The sequence below is a fragment of the Ursus maritimus genome, unplaced genomic scaffold (assembly GCF_017311325.1).
Source record: "Ursus maritimus isolate PB19 unplaced genomic scaffold, ASM1731132v1 scaffold_18, whole genome shotgun sequence".
NCBI lineage: Eukaryota > Metazoa > Chordata > Mammalia > Carnivora > Ursidae > Ursus > Ursus maritimus.
This window is the reverse complement of record NW_024424230.1, coordinates 465,955-481,873: the sequence shown is the minus strand read 5'-3', so window position 1 is coordinate 481,873 and position 15,919 is coordinate 465,955. Positions and strand designations below refer to the sequence as shown.

The following is a 15,919-nucleotide window of genomic DNA, read 5'->3' as shown; positions in this document are numbered from 1 at the left end:
TTGCGCGCACGTGTGTGTGCGTGCGTGGTTGGAATTCCCAAGAAGGGGAGGACATTGGTGTGGGACAGATACTTGGAGGAATGATGGCTGAAAACCTTCAGAACTTGGTCAAAAGCATACGTTTACTGGTTTCTGATGCTGCAGACCAGTCTGGCCAGTCGTAGAATTTCATAAAGCAGAGTGACGTCCACACTCTGTGTCTCCTCTTGGCTCCCGTCTCCCCAGGACCACAGCACACTGTGTGGAGAAGCTTTGCATTCGAGGAAGGCCTTGCGAGTGAAGGGGCCCCTGTGTGCATGTTCGGCAGGGGTGCAGGGACGGCGTGTGGTAGGACTCAGTGTTCACTGGCACACAGATGCCCAGAAGAGACTGCCGGAGGTGGTTCAGAGAGTTATTTGAGGCTTGGTCACATGAGTCTCTAATCCTAGGTGTTATGTGCACATTTTATGAGCAGTAAGCGCTTGTAAGGATTTAATTGCTTGCTTTCCTGTCGGCCTGCGTGTCTTCCTGTGTCTTCAGCCCCGTCAGTGGTCAGCCGTGCCGTGCAACCTCATTTACACGTGTTCGTCCTGAGCAGCCTCGCGGTCGTGCCGCCTGGGCTTTCTTCCTCCGACGGTAATCAGGCACGGACATGGGGCGGGGACACCTCCGTAACTTGGCCAAGTGACCCTTCTGTTCACATGCTTCTGTTTGGAGCTGGTACTGTGGACCAACAGATACATTTGTAACATTCAGGGATTTACGTGGGTCGGCAGGCCTCCCAAAGTTATTGTACCAAAAAGCCGCCACGAGAATTCTTGTGTGTCTTAGAATGGTGTTGTGTTTTGTTTTAGTAAGCAGGCAGCTCTGCAATCGATGTTACGAACTTTTCAGATATCTTGAGATAATTAACATATATTAGCCTTTAGAAAAAATGCTTGAGATTGAAGATAATATGTGAAAACAGCATTTTAATAGGAAAGTGAAATGGGGACACGTCCTAATTTATTTCTCGTGTCCTAGAGTGCCTGTCCTGCAGGCTCGGCCAGCTCAGTCTGTGCAGGAGGCCATGGCCGAAGGAATTACGACAAGCCCACTGCTGGCCCGAAGCCACGGCCATCAGCACTGTTGCCCGAGTGTTTTCTCGCTGCCTGCAGGCTCCCAGGCCACTGCAGCAGAGGGAGCAGCAGGCTTTTTCTCGGCTTTGCTGTGAGTTTATAGGTGTGGGTGGACTTGGGCAGCAGTGCATCTGTCCCCTTTTCTCCGCGTCCTCCTTGGAGAAAGTAATCTCTAACGTGTCTAAACACATTTCCAGTTTAATCAAGGGAGAAGGATGCCTGTTACAGGGAGTGACTGGGAAGTTTGCTTTTCCAGCCCGGGGTGCGTTTCTGTTCCCTCTCACCATTCCCCGCTTAGCTGTCTTCCATCTCCACAGGCAGAGGCGGTGAGGAGTCCATAATCCCCATGGCCCTGCGTCTTCCAAAGTGAGGCGATGGGAATGTTTTCCAGTGCATTCGATGTGATCCGTGTTGGCCCTTTGAGAGATTTCAGTCGTTAATTCAGTATAAAATGAATTTTGTTTTTCTCTTCACGTACTTTTAGATTTTTCCTTAAGATTCTAAAATTTTTACCCTAACATCTTTTAAATATTATTTAAAAAGTAAATAATTTGTTACACATTACTGGTTTTCAAACAGCTGGGTTACCTTTGTGTAAGAGAAGGCCCTGGAAAGATGTCTTTTGTTCTGAAACAGATCCTTTCATAGGAGTAAAGCCGAGTGAGGAAGAGCCAGCGTAAGCGTAATGTAGATGTGGCCAGACTTTAATGTGTGTCCACGGTTTGAGTTTGGCCGTGCAGAATGTTGTTCTGAATCTTCCGAACAGCTGGCCCAACGAACGTGTGCGTGGGTTAGGTGTCCGCTGATGCGAGCGACCGGACTCCTGCTCGCAGGCAGTGCTGACACTTTCCCGGTCACTTCGCGGTCTCTGAGAGGCTGTGGTTGTGTACTTTGGTGGTCACGTTTAAAATAACTGATTTTTTCAATTCTTTTTTTTTTTTTTTGTCTTGAAAAGGTATGATGCAGAGTTAAAGGCCTGAAGTATTTTCAGAGGAAAATTTAAAAGAATATTCTAATAGGTTTGCTCATCAACATAGAATAAATACAACCAATTAAGTACAGTGCTGAAGTGAGAATGCCCTAACTTCTTACTAAACTCTGTGCTTTCTGTTAAATGCATTTGGCTTAGGGGCAAACCCTGTGTGTAGTTTAAAGCCCTGACAGTGACGTGATGATTATGCTTCACTGACGTGGCTGTTTCTGTATTCTCACTGAGGTCAGTGTGGGAGTGACTGATGCCCTAGGGTCGAAGCTGCTCTGCGTTGGGACCCCCCTCCCTTTATCCATCAGAGGCTTTGTAACTAGGTGTGCCTGTGCCCTCGCGGTCCATGCAGAGCAGCTCATGGGGCCTGTGGGGGTGCCCCATGCTGAGGAGGCGAGGAGTGAGCGGCCCTGTCCCTGAACGCGCTGAGGAGCTGGCGGGGGGCGGGGCGGGAGGCCATGCACTTGGCCCTTTGTCAGGAGGGGCTGCAGCTGGCCAGCTCTGCTGGGAGCTTCCTTAGAGGGCACCACCCAGTTGTCCATGGGAAGAAGTCCGTTTTTGTGAGTTAAAAACATCTGTCTTTCTTCCTTTCTGCGTTTTCTGAAATAAGCTGAAAACCTGGTCTTTCTGAATTAATGGATTTTTTTAATTGAATGTTTAAGTTGCCATAACATCCCTGTAGTTCCAAGTTCAAAACGCCTGAAAGCCGCTGTGAGTGCACCGTCAGGGTTCCCACAGACAGCTTTCACCTTGGCTGCAGCCAGCCCAGCTTCCCTGCAGCGTGTGGGCTGGCATTTGGGAAAACGGTGCCCTCACACCTGGTGGCTCTTAAGTCCCTGTTGCGAAGTGGACCGACAGAAGGCCGTGGAGACTCGTCTGTTCTTGCCCAGTTGTGTGGGGGTCACAGCGAGCAGCTCTGACACCACCTGCACTCACACACTCCCCCTCATCAGACGCCAGGCACACGGGGGGGGTCCCGGCCTGTCACCCCTGCGGATGACCAGCCAGCTGTGAATCACGGTTCCCGCAACCCGCTGCTGGGGCTCCATCCTTTGCCAGGGCTGCTCCCGCACTTACTTACTTTCAGTGGCTTATTATGTAATAAGGAACATGACAGACGCGGGTGAATAGCCACAGAGCCACACAGGGTGAGGTCCACAGGGTCCCGAGCACAGGAGTTTCTGTCCCCGTGGAGCTGGGGTGGGCCACCCTGCCAGTATGTGGAAGCGCCCAGAGCCCCGTACTCAGTCTCCAGCCCCCTCCCCTCCCTGGAGGAAGGGGGTGGGGCTGCAGGCTCCAGGCTTCTGCTCTGGCTGGTCTCCTGACCAGTGACCAGCCCTGTCCAGAGCCCACCTACACTCGCCTCAGTGGAAAAAAATGTGTCACTGTCCGCTGGGAAAATGCAAGGGGCTTAGGAGCTCTGAGTCAGGACAGAGGGACAGAGACCAATAAACACATCTCAGTTTACTGTTCTACAGATCAGATAATCTTGTTACATAACGATCTACTCCGAGGTCATAAAGACTTACTTATGTTGACTTATAGGATTTTTGACATTGTTGTTTGCTTTTTCTGCGTATATATTTTGAGGGGAAAAAACGTCTCCAGCTCTGATGCGTGCTACCGAGGACTCAAGGAATGCACGAGTTAGTGTGGTCGCTAGTGTCCGCCTCGCACCTTTTTTAAATAAGTCGATGTTAACGTCCTGAAAGGTCGTTAGGCACTTCTCAGGGTACATACATTTGGGGAAGTTACAGAGGCCTTGAAGCAGAGCTTCTGAGCCTGGGAGTTACTTCTGTGAACGTCTGCTGTCCGGGCTTGACCACCCAGACCACACGCGCTCTACGAAAAGGCTGGCTGTACTGCCGTGTACTGCGGGGTCCCCAGCCCACCCACCTGATGGAGGACCTGCGATTTTTCTGTCACACATTGAGTTAGAACAAAGAAAGATCGCAATGTCAGTTGTGCCAGCAGGACATTGCTTCTTGAGAAAAGAGCAGTGTTCCAAAAATGTCACCGGAGGTGCCCAGAAATCCAAAGCACTGGGGACATTTCTATCCTGGTGCAGTGGGTAACCTCCCGTGCCTTATTTTCTCCTTTCTGCCTGATCTCTGTTGTTCTCCAGTGTCTTTGTTAGAGGACCAGGGTGAATTTGAGAGAAAGGCACAGAGACCGAGGTCTGACAGGTGGAAGGCCGACTCTAACTCCATCATCTGTGTCCAGGCACACCCCAAATCTGATGTAACGGCCCCTTCTGACTGAACGGGTATTAGGAGCTATGCTGGTGGGAGAGCCGCAGGAGCCTCCCTTGGTGGGCATCCCTGGGGGCCTGGGGCCCTGGCGCTCGGCCTCCAGAAGCAGGCCTGCCCTGGGCTATAGGGGGGCGGGGAGGGTCGACTCTCGGGCCCCTGGCTATTAGTTTCCATCACCCTCACTTGGCATGTCCGTGAATGGTTCAGCATGAGGCCTGTGGGAAAGAACAAGCACCCCGGACATGGCTGGGACCCCGCCGGCAGCAGCTGCCCCCACCCCAAGACTCCAGAGCACATCCTGATAGCAGTCGTTCTGTGTGGCTCATCGATCATGAGCATTGTAACAGAATCCTCTGATTCTTCACCATAAAGTTCATTCGCACACTAGCAAGAAAACCCCCATTAGAATCATGCCGCCAAGAAGTGACCGTCCGGTTCTCCGGGTTACCTGTACCAGGGTCACGTGTGGGGTCCTGGGATCCCAGGAGTGGCGGCCTGGGCCTTCTTGGCTTTCCCTCTTCCTCCTCGTGCACCTGCTCTGTGCCCCTTGGTGCCGTGCGGCTGGAAGGGCCAGGTGGCCGCAGACCCTGGGACTCGGCCCAGGGCGGGACTAGACGCGCAGCCCGTGCACTGAAAGCATGTGCATGTGGTTGGGACCGGCCGGGGCCACGGGACATGGGATGGGAGGTGGGTGTGTTCCTGCACTGACTGTCACTCACCCCCTGCCAGGTGGATGACATCCTAGGAGAGGGCAGTGACGACAGCGACAGCGAGAAGAAGAGGCCAGAGGAGGAGCGGCAGGAGCGGCCCCCACCCCGGGAGCCCCAGGCCACGCTGGAGGCCATGCCGTGCAGTGAGAGGACCACCGCAGGCAGCCGGGGGCCCAGGTGAGGGGGCGTGCCGGGGGGAGGGGACAGGCCAGGTGATGGCTGCAGGTGTGCTGCAGTCACAGAACGGAGTCCTCAAGGCTTCGCATTTTCAGAAGGTTTTGTTCACGGTGATGTGAATTCTTATCGAAGTCTTCGTGGTTTCAGTTACTCCTTGTGGAAATCTAGCTGTTCCCCTTGGGAGAGCGCTTCGTGCGTGTTGTTAGTAGGAACCCCGCAGGAGCCGCGGTACCCAGCCCTGAGCCGAGGGCAAGGCAGCACCGTGGCCAGCACATCGTGGCACAGCTCCCACTTTCCCGCACGCCCCGCTGTGGTGGTCCGCGGCCCCCGTCAGTGGGTGGTGTGCGCTCTGGCCGCGCCAGCCTCCCCACCAGCGCTGACCGTGTGACCGAGTCCTCTCCTGGACTGGATGACGTGCTAGGATTCTCCTCTGCAGCATCTTTTTGTCTCACTTGGATTTGATAATCACCTCATGTTGTCTTCGCCCAGTTTCCTTCTTTTTTGCCACTAAGTCTTCCCACCCCAGCGGCTCAGTTCAGTCCCGCCCGAAGCCAGAGCTGCTGTCCCTGAGTGTCCCTGAGCTGCATGCTGGGACTGGCCTCACCGCCTCCAGGTTACAGTCACTGCCTCCCAGCTCCAACAGTTCGATCTTTGTTCTCTCATTTTGGTGGAGTGGGTGCATCTTCCAGAAGCTTCCGGGGACAAACTTTGCGCATCAGGAAATGCCTTCTTGTCGCTGGCCGGACAGTGGAGCAGGGGGCACAGTAGTCCCGGGAGGAAGCTGTGTCCCTCGGAAGTGAGACAGCGTTGCTCCAGCTCTGTCTGCACACAGTGTTGGCGGGGGCCCCTGCCATCTGCCGCGGTGAGGACCTCTCCCCCTGCTTCTGCCCCGCGTGCCGTGCAGGGTTGATGCACTGCCCGTCAGAGCCCAGGCTGCTCACGCCAGGCTCGGGTGCTTCAGCAGGACACCCCCCCCCCCCAACCGACCTCCGTAATGAGAAGCGAGCAGACGCGCGTCCCACGTGTTGGGTTTAAGAGCCATGTCTCAAGACCTCCTCCCAGCCACGCGGTGGGCCGGCCCTCGAACCTCCCGGCCTCAGTTTCCTCTTCTGAAACAGGGGCATCGGTGGTGCCGCCTCGGGTTGCTGCGGGTCAGCCAGTGAATCGGGGCCGGCACAGACTGCACACGCACGTGCTCGCCCTGTAATTGGGCTCTCCCTCTGCGTGGGGGCTCTTTTCTTGAACCACGGAGTCCGTTCGCAGTCCGTCTGGTCTGACCCTAAGACGTGCCGTGGGTGAGTAAACACCTCAAGAGTTCGGTGTACTTGAGCAGCGCAGTGACAAAACAGGATTGGGCTGGAGATTCTAGCAGCAGACGGAGAGAGGGCAGAGACTCGTGGCTCCGTGCGTAGGATTTTACTCCGAGAAGGGAAGCAGCCGTGCAGCCGTGCTGTGGAGCAGGAAGACGTAGCCGCCTCCCGCCGTGCTCTCACCGTCCTGCCCTTCATGCAGCAGAGCTTTCCAGAGCGGAGGATGCAGTGCCGTTTGGTTGTTTGAGGAGCCAGTTGTTTAAAATTCCGCGTTGGGTGATGATAAGCCTTGCACAATCGTTGTGCTGGGCTGGGACTTCATGTCTGTGCAGGGGTTCCCCTAGGGTCTCTGGGAGCCGGCCTCCCACCCACTGTGAGAACCTGGACCCACATCCAGGTGCTGGCTGGTGCGTGGGACGCGTGACGTCTCCTTGCTGATTTGTAGCGTGCTCTGGTTCTGCTCTTGTTTTCTCTGTCAAGTAAAACATTCAGGCATTTCTCACTGAGACTCAGAGAGGCCTGGCCAGAACCCACTGGGAGTGTCCTCTCTTCGAGGGGCGGTGGCTGCAGTCGTTCGGCAGACTGAGGCCCCGTGCGCCACCGAGCCCAAGAGTGCACATCGAATTTTGTTTCTTCATTTTTACTGGTTCGTGTGCCCGCCCACAAACGACAGGCACCAGGGCTTGTCGGAAAGAGTTTTCCTGTGATGTGGTTTGGGTGCTGGCCTTCTGGACTGGAGGCCAGGGGAGCAACGTGGTTTTCGTCCCAGGGGCTGGGTCTCCTGCATCTCTGTGGTCAGCCTGCATGGGGCGGGGACATCCAGCATCCAGCTTGGAAGTTTCTCCTGGTCTTGTGGGGACCGTCGTCTAAACAGGAGGTGCCAACATAGCAACAAGATGCTTGAATTCTCCAACATGTGACGGTGGGGGTGGGGGTGGGGGCAGCAGAGCACAAGCAGGACCGAATGTGGGGCTGAGCCACCATCCCGCACCCGGCATCCTGGGAGCCACACCTGACGGTCCTGAGGCCAGGTGAGCAAGGCATCCTCAGACTTTGCTCATGCTTCGCTTGCTGCATGGGATGTGCTCTCTACCTCCCACAGAGCTGGCTTCCGCTCGTCCCTGAGCCTGGGGACACTCACGGTGCTCCTTCCCACCTGCCTTCCTCTGCTTCTCCTGAACTTCATACGTGGGGCCGTGGCGCGAGCTTCCTGGTGTCTGGGTTTGCCCCACGGCTCAGACCCTTGACCCCAGCAGAGTCGGGTGCAGTGGCTCCCCTCAGCCATCGCAGGTGACTGCAGTTTGCGGACCTTGTTTCCTTCTGTATCAGAGAAGTTGGCAGGTGTGCGTTGCTGGTTGTATTTTATTCTTGTTCACGGGGACTAGACATGGAAGTGAGCAATGATGGGAACGCAGGGCCGGCTCTCCACATGAGCGTCTGTTTGGCAGCACCTCTTGCCGAGTCTGCGTGGCCAAGCTCCTCGACGGAATCTTCATGTGCCAGAACGGTCCGGCCGGTCACTAGGCACACAGAGCCGCACTGGCCGGGGAGAGGCCAGAGCCAGCCGCTACAGCACAGGAACCACAATGCCTGTTTCCACTCATGGAGAAGAGGCGGGTGAGAGAAGCTGCCGGTGAGCGTGGCCCGACCTCGGAGCTCACAGAGCGACTCCCACGTGGCCACTGTGAGTATGCTTCCGGCACCGAGGGAGCTGCACGGGGGACTAGGAGCAAGTGGATGGACGACATTGCAAAGTGCAGCAGGGAAATGAACGTTCTCCAGGGGCCCGAGGGCCGAGCCGAACCTCAGAGGGAAGAGTTAGCAGTGTAGCGCGTGGCTCAGACGCGCGGCAATGTGCACTCACGTACCCACAGCGGGAGCCAGAGGAGCGTTGGAGGGGACGGGCAGAAAACCTCCCAAATTGGATGGAAGGCATTTTCACACATCCCGAAAGCTCGACAAACCCCGAGCAGGGTCAGCGCAGAGATCCACACCCAGACACGTCGTGGTAAAGGTGCCGAAAGCCGGAGACAGGGCACACGTGGCCAGCACCCGCCCAGAGCGCCTGCAGGACCGGCAGCCAGCTTATCGTCAGAGACCGTGGCACGCTCAGGTGTTCGAGAAAAAACCATCAAGCAGGCAAAACTCTGTCAAAAGTGAAGGTGCGATGAGGACGTTCCCGGCTGGGAACTGAGAGAGTTCCTTGTGAGCGAGCTTGCCTCATGGGAAATCCCAAAGGGAGCTCTTCAGCCCGAAAGCCAGGGACCCAGACAGCTCAGAATCATGCAGACAGCAGAGAGCACCATGTAATTATCAGGCAGCGTGAATTTGTGGTTTTCTTCTTTCATTTAACGGATATCAGGAGCAGTTGTGTGACATGTATGGAGCTGTCCGTGGGGCCTGCAGTGCAGAGAGCCGCCATTCGCCAGTGACCACACAGTCGGTAGGAGTGAGATATAGCAGAAGAAACAGTAAATGAGAAGGTTTGCGTGACGCGCCGTAAGTTGCGCGTTTTCTTTCTTTCCATCAGCTTCTGTGTAAGACGTGAGATCACATACAGCGTGCGGGTAATAACGGTGCGTGGCACGCGTAGATGCACCACGAATGACCGGAAAAACGCGGAAAGAAGGGCAGTCCCGCATTGAGGGATGAGTCTGCACCCGTATCTGACCGGCTGAGACACGGGTCAGTCCGCCATCCATCCTGACGACGTGACGTGGGGTCCGTGCGAGGAGCCCGCAGCAGCCACTGGGGAAGGCAGTCCAGGAGACCGCTCCCGTCCTGCAGCATCACGGTGGGTGGGCTCGCTGAGTGCCGAGGGAGGCAGTAGAGACGGGCGGGCTCAGAACTCGGGACACTCGAGCATGACCAGTGGGGTGGGGTGGGTAACCCGAGAGTAGACAGACCTCGTCGGACCAGCATCTGTGCCTCTCACGGGTGAGCAGTGGTGAGGGAGCGGGTGGCTCGGCTGCGCTTGGAGGCTGAACACCCGCCGTCAATCATGGCGAGGGCCGAGAGGCAGAAGGAGGACAAACAGCCACTCGATACCCCCCGCCGCCCAACATGTGTAGGACAACACCGTCGTGAGGAGGGGCAGCGCGAGAGGACTCCCTCCTCCCGGTCCTGGACGGTGCGGCTCCGGCATCGGGGGTGGTCGTGGGGTCGAAATGAGCGTCCATGAGTGCACACGTCTGCTGACGATGGTGCCCGTGAGGCCAGACACTTGGGACACTGGGCATGGAGGTGGAGGAGGGGCGTCAGTGGCCCTCCTGTTCTTGCCCGCGAAGGGAGTTAGAAGTCATCTCGGGAACTGACTTCCGTCGTCAGGCTTTTCAGAAACACTTGCTACCAGTGTGGTCCTGATAACTTTCCTTCGGCAAACGTCCTCTCCCGACGCCTCCGTGTTGACTGCACACTGCGCGTCGCTCGGTTCCCCTGTGCCGACCTTGCTGCCTGCTGAGACTTTCCACCAGGGTGCTCTTCAGAAAGTGGGGGTTCCCTTGGTTTTTGTTTGTGAAGATTCGCTTCAGTGGTTTTTATGACAGGAACTCGCGTCTCTCTCGAGAAAGCAGCAGAGATCGTCACGGACCGTCAGGCCGGGCAGCCAGGAGCCGTGAGCGCACTCCACGTCGTGATCTGAGGAGGCGCACCGCCCACCCGGCCGCACACGCTGCCACGTCCGCAGCCTCACATACAGTCAGCTCGTGAGCTCTGTGCAGAATTATAGCAAAACTGAATCAAGTCAAGAATTTCATTTTTTAATGCTTGTCCGTGTCTCAGAGTGAGACGCATGGATTTTGTTTTGGTCCTTTTGTGACCTGGTCACATGGGCCAGCAGTTCTTGCCACGATCAGTGTCAGATGCACTGAGCTTCCCGCCCCAGCCGCCTCTTCCGCTGGAGCAGGCCCTGTGACGGGCTCTCCACAGAGACGGTCGCTGGGTACGTGGCTTGGGACGTGCCCTCAGCTCTGCCGCAGTCCCCTTTCCTGGAGGCTTCTGCCCCATCTGCTTGATAAGCCTGGCTCTGCAGAAGAGTTTCCTCTTCAGCTCAAGTGTGAGCACGACACACCTGCACGTGAACGAGTGGGTTCTGCCGACGGGGACGGTGAGGCGGCTCTAAGCCTGGAGCCCTTGTTGTTCTGCACACTCTGGGCCGGTTGCCTTTTCCACACAGCCACTGTGACGCCCCACTCAGGATGACCGCGCAGAGGGAGCGCAGGAGAGGTTGGCTGTCATCCTGTAGCCTGAGCATGTCTAACCCCGTGTGTCAGGTGACCAGATGGCCTGGGTCCCCACTCACCGCAAAGGGCAGGCTCCCTGCAGTCCGTCCTCACGCATCCTCACAGATGAGAAGACACCCGCCGTGCCCATGCTGACTTCACGCCATGCACACATTTGAGAAGGGAGCTGCCTCGGCCAGCCTTGCACATGGCTGTTTCTGCATGCACACACACGCACGTACACGAAAGAGGTCCGTTAGTCGAGATGGTGCCCTTGTCACGTGCAGCACTGCGGCTGCTTTCTTCCTGCCAAAAAGACAAGCTGCTTTAACGGCAAGTTGAAAAATACATGCTTTGTGGATGCTGTTTGTTGGTCGCTGGTTAGACACCAACGTGTGTGTGTGTCTGCCGCCATCCAGAAACTGTCGTGTGCGTAATGGCAGCAAACGTGAGGCGCCAGCGTGTGCTCCAACCCCGTGTGCGTTCAGAAATCGAGGAGGAAACGTGCACGTGTTGATGCTGCTGTCATGTTCTTGCTGGATTCCACACTGAATGTTAGAGGATTTTCCAAGCTTTACAGTTTCTCCAAATTAAATCCGTAGGCATTTCTCTGCAGCCGTGCAGTTGGTTGGAGCAACAAAATACAAGTACTGTGCGCTGCGCTTAGTGGGGACGGAGTTGGTGTCATTCACAGGCGTTTATTAACCATGACTTTCAGGCCTGTTTCCAATTTTTCAGATAATTGTTTAGAGTTGGGGGAGGGGCATAAGGAGAGGGAGAAGCAGATTCCCTGCTGAGGGTAGAGCCCCACCGGGGGCTCGATCCCACGACCCTGAGATCACCTGCACCAAAATAAACAGTCGGATACTCAACCGAGCCCCCCCGGCGCCCCAAGATGGTTTTTAATTACTACAGTCATGCTGTATATAGAAATATTCTCCGCACGTTATTTAACCAAGAGGTTTGCTCATTCTTAGTCCATCTCTTTTTATACTTGGACTCAGAGAGGCTCAACCTCTGGGCCACCGGCCGTTTTTCCCTGATCCTGAGCCACGCGCTTGGCTCCCGTGGGAGCGCCCAGCACGACCACCCCAACATGGGGCTGCTTACGCCGCGTCTTCTCTCCTTCTGTCACTTTCCCACACGAGATCACCCTGTTGCAGTAAAGTCAGTGATTGTACGACGCACACATCACCACCCCGCGTGGGATAGTGTGGGGTCCAGCCCGCCAAGGACATGGCTGTCAGCTTGCCTGTCTCTGGCTCCGTGGTCTCCTCAGCTGCAGACGGAAATGACGACCACCCATGATGGGCTTTTTATGAAGATTACAGGACATCTCGCCCCATGCAGCTAGGACTCAGAGCGGCGTTCTCACCCGTTGTCGTGAACACAGGGGATTTCTGCAGTGAGCCCTACGCAGGTGTGAGCCACGCACAGCAACAGGACTGGCGCCTCTGCCCCAGACGCTCTCCACGTGCAGGTGACAGGTTCACAAGGGGCGCCTCGGCCCCGTCAGTGAAGCGTCTGCTTTCGGCTCAGGTCACGACCCCAGAGTGCTGGGATCAAGTCCCGCATCTGTCTCCATGCTCGGCGGGGAGCCTGCTTCTCCCTCTGCCTCCCCCTGCTGTGCTCTCTCACTTTCTTTCAGAAAAATAAAATCTTTTAAAAAAAAATTTTTCACAGAAGATTTTATCAGAAATTATCATCGTTGTAAGACGGCTGTTTTGAAAGATAACTCTCCGAGCAGTCTGTAGCTTCTCCCCCTGCCCTGGTCCTGCCCTCGGGGGTCCCTGCTCTTCCCCGAGCTCTACCTCTGCTACCCCAGGTCCCGCCAGCACGCACCCCCACCTCTGCCTGGGGGCTTGTCTGAGGTGCTTCTGCGGGTTCCCGATCCGCGTCCTCACAGCAGTGGGTCTGGCTTTTTCCTGGACTTGGGGGCCTTCGTCCCGGTCCGCAGGAACTCTCTGCCTTTGCTTTTTTGCCTCAAGCTCTCAAAGGGATGAAAGGGAACCTGGATAGCGGCCGGGCTCTTCGAGAAGAGCAGACCATTTGTAGGAGGCAAGGGAGGTTGGTCGTGTTTGTCACTTCCTGAGACCGGGCTGCTGCGCTAACCAGAGGACACCCAGAAGGGCTTTGATGGTGTGTGTCCACGCAGTGTGAGGTGCGCTCACAGCCAGGCCATGACGCACGGTGACTAGGGAAGCCCAAGACCAAGAACACATCCTGACGGTAAACCAGGATCGCATGGGGAAACCGAAGACAAGCCTTCACGTGCCCCCTGCGTGCGCTTCAGCTGCAGGTCCGAGGCCGGGCTGGGTGCCCGGAGGACGGGGTGCAGCCAGTGTTTTCCCAGGTCTTCTCAAAATCAGTGGCATTTTGGTCAACCTCCACACTTGCCAACAGCTAAGATGTGTTCCTACGCGGTAGGTTTGGGGGCCTACGCACGCTTTCCTGGGCAGTGCCCCCAAGAGACACTGTTTTTATTGGGGTAGTTATCAGTCGTGTGAACGATAAAAATACCCTGCTATGGTGATGAGATGGGCAACGCCGTTTTTATGTGAAGTAGGTTAACCATTGCGTCTGTGTGTCACTCAGCAAACGGACCATCATCTGAGTGGCCTCAGGATACGTGCGCTTAAAAATAGCTTTTGTTTTGGGGGCTTGGGCGACTGACTCTTGATTTCAGCTCAGGTTGTGATCTCGGGGTCGTGGGATCGAGCCCCGATTCAGGCTCCACGTGGAGTCTACTTGTTCCTCTCCCTCCTCCTGACTTGCACGTGCATGTGCGCTCTCTCTAAAATAAATAAATGAAATCCTTTTTAAAAAATCTTTTGTTTCAGGATATCTCGCAAGTCGAAAATTTAGCCTTTGCTGAGTTACCCGACAGCGTGTCCTCAGGCCGCGTGTGTGCCTGGTTTGGGCCCGACCGGGGGTTCAAGTCCAGCAGATGGATGCCCGGCACCCGCCATGTAGCCCGCGCCCCGCGGCCACAGATGCTGAGCCCCTCACGCTCACTGTTGCCAGCCTGAGCCGTCACACGGGTGCCTTACTTATATTTACTTGGTCTTTTTCAGGGTTTCTGTCCATTTTGAATTTATTCATCTGTCCATTGCTGTGTTCTGATTTGGGAGTGTTTCTCACAGGTTGTTTATTGTCTTAGCAGTTTGTAAAAGCTTGTTCTGTTACAGGGCTCGGGCCACATGTGTCCTCGTCTTGCAGGTAGCCTCCCGACCTCGTGTTTGTGACTTTGCCAGACAAAGACTTCTCGTGCGCTTCAGTTTGTGTTGACGCTGCCTCGGGAGAGGGGAGTTCGGAGGCGGTGGACCGTGTGCTGCCCTGTGTGATAACCTGGGATGTGCCCGCGCTTCCAGGTCCGCGAGGTGGCACAGCGGTTTCTCTGACAGACCAGCCTCTCTGCTGCTGCTCTGCCTGTTGGTTCTTGTCTCGTGGCTCTTGGAGCTCTGGGAAGAAACCAGGTCCTGGGGGCTCCGGACAGCAGGCGCGCGCCCTCCGGTCCCCCCACCGGTCCTCAGTCACACCTGCTGTGCTCACGGCGTCCAGCCCTTGTCCTCTCCCCGTGTCCTCTAGGGTTAGAGGTGATCTGTCACCTGCCCGTGACGCCCTCGTGTACAGCTGACTGTCGCTGCGGGGCTGCCTCTGAAAGTGGAGCCTGGCCGCGCGGGGAATAGACAGAGCGAGTGCCGTGCTCCGGGGTGTGCCGGGCCCATGGTCTTTGACCATCAGCTCGGACTGGCTTTTGCACTGAAGCTAGGACAGTGATGTTCCCCAAAGGACAGCGATAAGCTGCGCGTGTGTGTGCCACGTGGGTGCGTGCGTGCTGGGGTGCGTGCATGCCGGTGCGTTCCTGTGGGGTGCATACGTGTGTGCGTGCTGGGGCGTGTGCATGCCGGTGCGTTCGCGTGCGGTGCGTATGAGTGTGCTGGGGCGTTTGTGCCAGTGCCTGTATGTGTGCTGGGGTGTGTCAGTCCTGGGGCTCGTGGATGCCGGTGCTGGGGGTACGTGCGTGCTGGTGCGTTCCTGCAGGGTGCATACGTGCACACGTGCGTGCATGCTGGGGTCCCTGTGCATGCCCGCCCCCAGCATGAGCGGTTCACTGTCTACGTCTGTCTTGCAGGGGCCACAAGCGGAAGCTGCCCGAGGAGGATGCCGGCAGCGCGTCCAGCGGGGAGTCCAGCGGGGAGGACGAGGAGGGCAGCAGCTCGGAGGCGGACGAGATGGCCGCGGCACTCGAGGCGGAGCTCAACGACCTCATGTGACCTGCGGGGCGCAGGGCGGACACGCGCCTCGTGCTCCGTCCCCAGAGGGCACCAGGCCACGCAGGCCCTCGGATATCTCCTTTTCTCCAGAAAGACGTGTATATTTGCAGAGCTCCACATACAGAAACATAATTTTGCAGAAATAGGTGTTTTTAGAGATTTTACTACGGAAAGTCTACTTTTCTAAGGGACAGTGTTCCGGGAGGCGGTGTGCCAAAGATGTCGCCGCGCCCCGCGCAGCCTGGTGCAGAGCGGGCGGGCAGGACGTGGGGCCGGGCAGCGGGCGGGCGCGCGGGGCCTTCCTCCTCCGGGACACAGATGTAAAGTTTTTGTATATCTATTTCGCATTTGACCCACCGAGCAGATTTCTCTTTCATTTAATAAAACTCCTTTTTTGTAAGCTGGTTCCCTGGTGTGCTGCAGCAGGAGCCGCCACGGCCCCGAGCGCCCTGCCTGCCCCGCCTGCCCCGCAGCCTGTGGGGGCGGAGAACACTGCGTGTCGGACAGTCTAGGCGCATCGCCGGGAAAACAGCTCACTTACTCTTGTAGGCCGTTCCGTGGCGGCTGGTCTTTACATTCTTGTGGGGAGCCTCTCAGAAGCCCGTCCGGAGCATTACGAAAGCAGGGGATCGCTGTTACTAAGCTGTCGGGTGATGAGCATTGCATCTAAGATACCCCGGAAAGCAAGATCACTCTGATCCTGTCGGACACGCTGGAGGAATTCATCACACAGCGTGTCCCCCAGACAGCTTGACTGCATCGTCCCTGTTGCTGGGGTCCGGGTCCCACAGGCCCCCTGCACTCACAGCTCCAGTGAGAGCTGGTACGGAGGCCGGGGGCCTCTGTCTCCCAAGTCCTGTAGTCCAGAGCTCTCTGGGCGTGAGCTTTGGTCCA

The 15,919-nt window shown here is 56.6% G+C and overlaps 1 protein-coding gene across 3 annotated transcripts in view; it reads left to right on the top strand.

The window, feature by feature from the left end:
• Positions 1 to 15,425, top strand: part of CTDP1 (CTD phosphatase subunit 1) — a 54,513-nt gene extending 39,088 nt beyond the window's left edge. For 2 of the 3 annotated variants that reach the window (XM_040632412.1, XM_040632415.1), the window contains exons 12-13: positions 5,061 to 5,218; positions 14,884 to 15,425. In XM_040632412.1, coding sequence (XP_040488346.1) covers positions 5,061 to 5,218; positions 14,884 to 15,025 — 300 coding nt within the window. In that variant the 3' untranslated portion in view covers positions 15,026 to 15,425. Of the gene's footprint in view, positions 1 to 5,060; positions 5,219 to 14,883 lie in introns of those variants that run through there. The other variant, XM_040632416.1, reaches the window with a different exon arrangement.
• Positions 15,426 to 15,919: the final 494 nt, after the last annotated feature.